Source organism: Miscanthus floridulus, chromosome 5 (genome assembly GCF_019320115.1).
Source record: "Miscanthus floridulus cultivar M001 chromosome 5, ASM1932011v1, whole genome shotgun sequence".
NCBI classification, from domain to species: Eukaryota; Viridiplantae; Streptophyta; class Magnoliopsida; order Poales; family Poaceae; genus Miscanthus; species Miscanthus floridulus.
This window is the reverse complement of record NC_089584.1, coordinates 122,732,271-122,738,643: the sequence shown is the minus strand read 5'-3', so window position 1 is coordinate 122,738,643 and position 6,373 is coordinate 122,732,271. Positions and strand designations below refer to the sequence as shown.

The window sequence follows — 6,373 nt, the reverse complement described above, 5'->3', positions numbered from 1 at the left end:
AGTGTGCCGACTGAATTTTATGGTCAGCTCAAAGAGATTGTTGAGTTGAGCTACAACTCCAATTTGGAATCCATTCGAACTGTGGTACTTTTTCGGTGTGAGTGGTTCAGTCAAGATGGCAAAGGAAGAGCTATTAGAGATGATGGCCTTTTTAGATCCATCAATGTGGAGAGGTTTTGGTACAAGTCAGACCCATTTATATTAGCAACTCAATCAAAAAAGGTCTTCTATGTGCTAGACACACAGTTTGGTGAAAATTGGCGTGTTGTCCAGAAATTTGAGCATAGGAGTATGTATGATGTCACTGAAGTAGAATTGAGCGCTGTTCACCAAGATGAAGTTGGTTCTGATAATGAGCTTTTGGTGCAAGCTGATGATGATGATGGATTAGATGAGCCTGCACCAGTGTACCGACGTGTACATGGAGAGAAATCTTCTATTGCTGGTAACTTACAAGATCTTATCAGTAGAAGGGAAGAAGACCTGGATGCAGACAGTGACTCTGAAGATTGTGAAGATGACACTATATTGGAGTATTTTAGTGAAAATGACAGGGATCCCATGGAATGTAATGATGATGATTAGCTTCGTTTTCTTGTATTTATAGCTTCATTTTAGTGAACATTTGTAACAGTGACTCTTTTGTTGGCTTGACACTGCCTTTTTTTTGGATATTGATGTTCTGGAATTGTAACAGTCATGTATAACACATTTGTAACAGCATGCTATCAAGCACTTCTTAATTTCTATCCATTTTCAGCAGTCATGCAATAGCTTGCTATCAGGCACTCATTCTCAATTTATGGCCATTTTCAGCAGTCATGCAACAACATGCTATAAATTCATGCATTGAACAACTCATACATTGAACAACTCATACATTGACTAAACTAGTTCATACATTGACACAGCTATTTCACAGCAGCTGTGGTTTCGTGGTCTCAGGACCTTTACTAAACATGGCCACTAGAAGTGCTAAACACACAAGAAAAATCACTGCACGACAACAGGCCTTGCCAACTTTACTGAACACTAGCTTGCCCTGCACCTCCTTGGCCTCCTGATCCTTGGCAAGAACACTAGCCTTCTCCTTTTCCTTCACCAGTTTAGCAATCTTGGCTTCCTGATCCCTGGCAAGTACAGTAGCCTTCTCATTCTCCATCACAAGTTGGGCAATCTTGGCCTGTGCTTCATCAAGCAAATAACTCAGTTCACTATTCTCCACCTCCAGAGTCTGGTTCTTGGTACGTAGGGCCTTAACTGCATCTCACAAATCAACAAGGATTTCAATCTGATGATCTGTTGGCTTTGGATCCAACCACTCCCAAAAAGTGCATCCACCATCCTTGCATCCACAACCAATTTGTAGTTTGTCAGGTAGACAGTTTCTACAATTCAAATCAACCCATCTTAACAATTGGGGAGGATGTAAATTGAACTCACCTGATATTTGTAGCAGCAATGGTACCTCCTTCCTGGATTCCCATCACTCCATGAGATCCACTGGGGACTCTTGCGACCGCACTCGCAGTTGATATCCGGACTATATGAGTATGGCGGGTGACGATAGGGAATTGGGGAGGAGTTGGGGGACCGGACCCCGTAGCGCTCCATGGAGCTCCTCGATGAGCTTGATTCGGTTGCCATGGAGCTCTAACCCTAACCGAGAAATGTGGGGCGGCGGCGCTCGGTGGCCTATCGAGCGGCGGCGGAGGATACCTACTGTATTGCAAGCGTGGGGGCGGGGGCTCACCGGTGGAGTGGGTGCGCGGCGATGGGTGGTGGCCGGTGGCCGACGGTGGGGGGCGGGTTTGGGGTGCGGGTGGGTGAGGATTTGGGGGAAGGGGGGAATTTTAGACCGTTGCCTTCTGAGACTGACAGGATAGGCCCACCAGGTTAGCTCTGAAGCTGGCTGGACTCGGTTCAGCTTGGGAGTTAGGCTGACGGGTGGGTCCATGACGGTCAAATGGTGGTCAAACCCATGATTTCAGTTGATTTTTAAGCAAATTTCAAGCGAATTTTGAATGAAATGTTATGTGGTACACTAATGAACAACTTTTGTAGACCTCTTACAATAATCTTCATCGTACCATGCATTTCAAGTGTATAAGTGTATAGCAAGCTTGTATGCAAGTGTTATGAGTGAAGTAACCAAGCTAGCTATGTCATCTAATGTATATGTAACCAAACTAGCTATGTCATCTAATGTAGTGCATACCTATGTCTTGCTATAACAAAGAATGTATATGATCTTATGTAGTGCATAGTTTGAGAAGTGCATAGCTTATGGTAAGAAGGGATCATATATATAAGATCTTATGAAGTTATAACCAAGCACATAGATGTATATGATCTTATCAAGTGAACCAAGCACAAACTTTACATACTAAGTTCTTGTATGTATGTGTGTTGCTAGGATCTTATGAAGTGTTAAAATTCATTCATGCACACATTATGGATTATATATGTATAATGCACACAAAGTAAGGCCACATGTATATCTCCCTATATGTATAATGCACACAAAGTAAGGCCACATGTATATCTCCCTATAATTTGAGAGCACACCGTTATCATCTTACACATTTACTTTGTTAATCAAAGCTTGTTTTCATCCTTCACACAATTATCATCTTTGATGATTATATAATTCGTACTTGTGATGTATCAAAGAAGGTGACAAGTAATAAAACGTTTACCATTGTGGATTACTATATAGTACTATAAACCATCATCACAAACAATGGAAATATGATGTCAAATTTATAGAAACAAATATCATTTTAGTCCATAAAAGCTAGAGAAAAGAACCATTTTGTTTTGAGAAGAAAAAACAAAAAAAAATGAATCCACCTCCCGCCTCCTCATCTTAGTTTTGGCCATCGACGCGCATCCCCCGCCAAAAATTTGGGCGTCACTGCGAAAATCCTGTACTACCCTCAACCATCACTCCTCCTCATTCACTACAGCAGGGACAAGATAGTAACTTCGCTACAGGTTATATATGCCTCATTTCACTCTGCCGCCGCCACTACCCTCAACTCCACTCCGCCGCCACCACTGCCCTCACATCCACTCCGTCACCGCCCACGTAGATCCACTCCGCCGCCGCTCCCCTAGATCCACTCCGCCGTCGGTCCCCTAGATCCACTCCGCCGCCACCGTTGCCGCTCTCAGATCCACTCCACCGTCGCCGCCGCCGCTCTCAGCTCCACGCCACCGTTGCTGCTCTCAGATCCACGCCGCCGTCGCTGCTCTCAGATCCACGCCGCCGCAAGAGGGACAATCAATGGAGCCATGACAGAGGAGCCATACGACTACATCACCGGAGACACCACGACGACGACCACGGCATCCACTCCAGCGGAGACACTCGCCTTCAACAATGCCTAAACGGCCCACAAAATGCCTCAGCCCCCCAAGCCCAAGTTCTTCTAGTTGACTAGGTAGGGTCTAGGGTTCTATGGTTTACGGGTTAGGGTTAGGGTTAGGGTTTAGGTTTTACAGTCTAGGGATTAATTTGACTAAAATCTGTTTAAAATAGGGTACTATGAAAAGCTACGGGATTTGCAAGTCACGGAGAACAAGAAGAAGATGGAAGCATTGGGTCTCCGTACCTTGGCTTCTTCTCTTCAAAATAGCATTGAAAAAGAAAGTTCTCTGAATCTGGGCAAGCAAAGAAACAAGAAAGTTCATGGGGAGGGGTCAGATTCATCCGAATATCTTCCTAGAGCTGAAGAGGGCCAGGAAGAAGAAGAAGATGAAAGTGTCTTGGTGGGGTGTCTTTACATTATGCTGTTCGTTGTATTTTGTGAGACTTATTTTCATGCAGGTTCTAACAATAGATTTGTTTACCCTTCTATATTAGGAATCTGACAGCAGCAACAAGCGGGCTTCAGGATCGAAGAAGAAGGCCAAGATGGCTCCAGGTGGCACGAAAAGAGTGAGGGCAGCTGCAGTGAGTGAGACAACTCCTGGAGTTGCAACAAGGTCTGGAAAGAAGTACACCACCAACCACCCAGCAGTTGTGGCTGAGGAGCTGCCACTAGAGAAGAATGCCACAGCCACTGGGGGACAAGATGAAGAAGAACCTACTCTGGACTGGTCTGCTTTTGATGACCCAATAAATGCACAATCAAATGAAGCTGAGGCCTTAGAAGAGTTAGAGATTGTTCCTCAAGGCAAGTAACAGACCAGCTTCCTCACATTCTTTGCTTTACTACTTGGACTACTCTAATTCTATAAGTGCCAACAATGTAGGTAAACAACGTGCTCCAAGAAAACCAAGGCCGCCAACAAAAGGCAAATTGCTTGACAATATGACACAATCTATGGGAAGAAGGTTGCCAATTGAAATTGCTGAAGGCAAGAGGAGGCCAAAGAAGCCTGTACAAGCTGCTAAGCTAGCTTCTGAGGCTGGCCTTATCACTAGGAAGAACATGCCCATTCTAACTCACTAGAAACACTACAAGAATGATGAAAGCCAATTGAAAGAATTCAAGGGCAAGTTGTCTGTAAGTAATTTGATACCTTGCATATGTATTTGGTACTTCATATAAGTTGCTATATCAAATGCTAATACCTAAATCTGATGGGTGATTGACTTCTGTAGGTTAGGTTGGCAGTTGATGACAAGCATGAGCCAACAGTGAAAGCCTGCAACAATATGCTCCAAAGTGCTGTACGCCAGAGTAGATATTTGTTGAAGAAGTACTTCAATGGTATACCAGCTAATGAAGTCAGAACAACTTCCCATGTTGCTAATCTTACTGATGAGCAGTGGCTTGAACTCGTGAAGTTGTGGTCCAGTGCAAAAGCAAAGGTACAATGATGGTCCAAACAACAAACTCTACTGTTTCATCTCTGTGTCTGAAACTTACATGTTTGCCTTATAGGAAACGGCTAAGAAAAACAAGAAAAACCATGCTAAGGTCAGGACCATCAAGCGACGGGATCTCGCAGCTACATCTCACATTTGTATGCATATGTAAGTGCTACAACTCTGGTTCAATACATTGTATCTTATGAAAACATGCATATCTATTTCCTATAAATTAGTCTAGATACAAAAGCTAATTTTCCTGCATTTCACGCTTAAAATTAATATAGAGGGAGAAAACCAAGGATAGAGAAGTGGATGCAGTGGAGATGTTCAAGGAATGCCATACCATCAAGAAGAAGGGCATGAGCGAAGAGGTCAAAGAAATAGTTGTAAGTACCTGCATATGTGATTGATGGACAGGGTATATATGTCAATTTTTGCTCATGTACAATTGCTGCTGGATGGAATTAGTACATGGAAGGATGTTCATATGCTTAAATGTTGTGTGTGGATGGTTCTATCTATGCTTATGAAATGGAAAATTTTACCTATGTGCTTGCTGGATGGGATTTGTACATAGACAAGATGTTCATAAGTTTACACCTATATATGCAATCATATGTTCTTTGTGCATGGTCTGTGCCTGTCAAATCGAAAGTTGTTCCTATATAATTGCTGGATGGATTAGTACATAGACTAAATGTTCATATGTATACACTTATATGTGAAGTCATATGTTTTCTGTGCATGGTCCTATTGTTGTTGTGAAATGGATAGGATATTCATCTCTGATGTGCCATGTGAAGTTATTGTTAACTGTGTTCATGTACTTAAACATATATACATCAATATGTTTGTGATGATTTTCATGTTTGCTTGTGAAATGGACTCCATAGTTATCTTATCCTTTTTCCACCTGTTTGCTGTAGGCTGCCATGGAAAATATGTTGGCCTAGCCTGCTCAAGATTTAGAAACACCAAGATCTAGTACTGAGATTGTCTCCAAGGTTCTCTCACAAACCAGTGCAGCCTCTACATTCCTCAAGAATGCTGGTATTGAAACACCAGTAAGCAAATTTGCTGCATCAGCTGCAAGAGAAGCACAACTAAGAGAACAGGTGCAGGCCGAAAAGCAACGGGCTGATCTACTTCAAGAAGAATTGGACTACCTGAAGAAGAAAGCTGAAGAAACAGAAGAATCAATGGCCAAGACCCAAGAAGAAGTGCGCAAGGCCCAGCAAGAGATGGAGGAGTTCAAGAAGAAACAAGAAGCTAATGATCTGTTACTTCAGCGCATCTTGAACCTCAACTCAGGTAATCGAGCTGCTTAGCTTGCTCCTGTGCATCTCGGGTTCCTTGGAGTGCCATGGAGTGCTGCTGAGCAGTGGAGTGGTGGTGCTGTTGGTCCTCATAATAAGTTACTAAACTTGGTCTATCAGTTATGTTGCCTGTGAACTTGTCTATGGTTTGTACCTTTGCTTTGGAACTTGGTCTGTTGGATGTGTGTGAACTTGTTTCCCATGTTAGGGAACTCTGGTTGTATTTGAACAT

The 6,373-nt window shown here is 43.0% G+C and overlaps 1 protein-coding gene across 1 annotated transcript; it reads left to right on the top strand.

The window, feature by feature from the left end:
• The first annotated feature begins 1,774 nt into the window (after positions 1-1,774).
• LOC136455262 (uncharacterized) lies at positions 1,775-6,153 on the top strand. The gene is made up of 7 exons (XM_066455368.1): positions 1,775-1,895; positions 3,545-3,774; positions 3,869-4,181; positions 4,261-4,388; positions 4,613-4,822; positions 5,110-5,211; positions 5,779-6,153. Exons 1-7 carry the CDS (start codon positions 1,775-1,777, stop codon positions 6,151-6,153), a joined length of 1,479 nt encoding a protein of 492 aa, XP_066311465.1.
• The last annotated feature ends 220 nt before the right edge of the window (positions 6,154-6,373 follow it).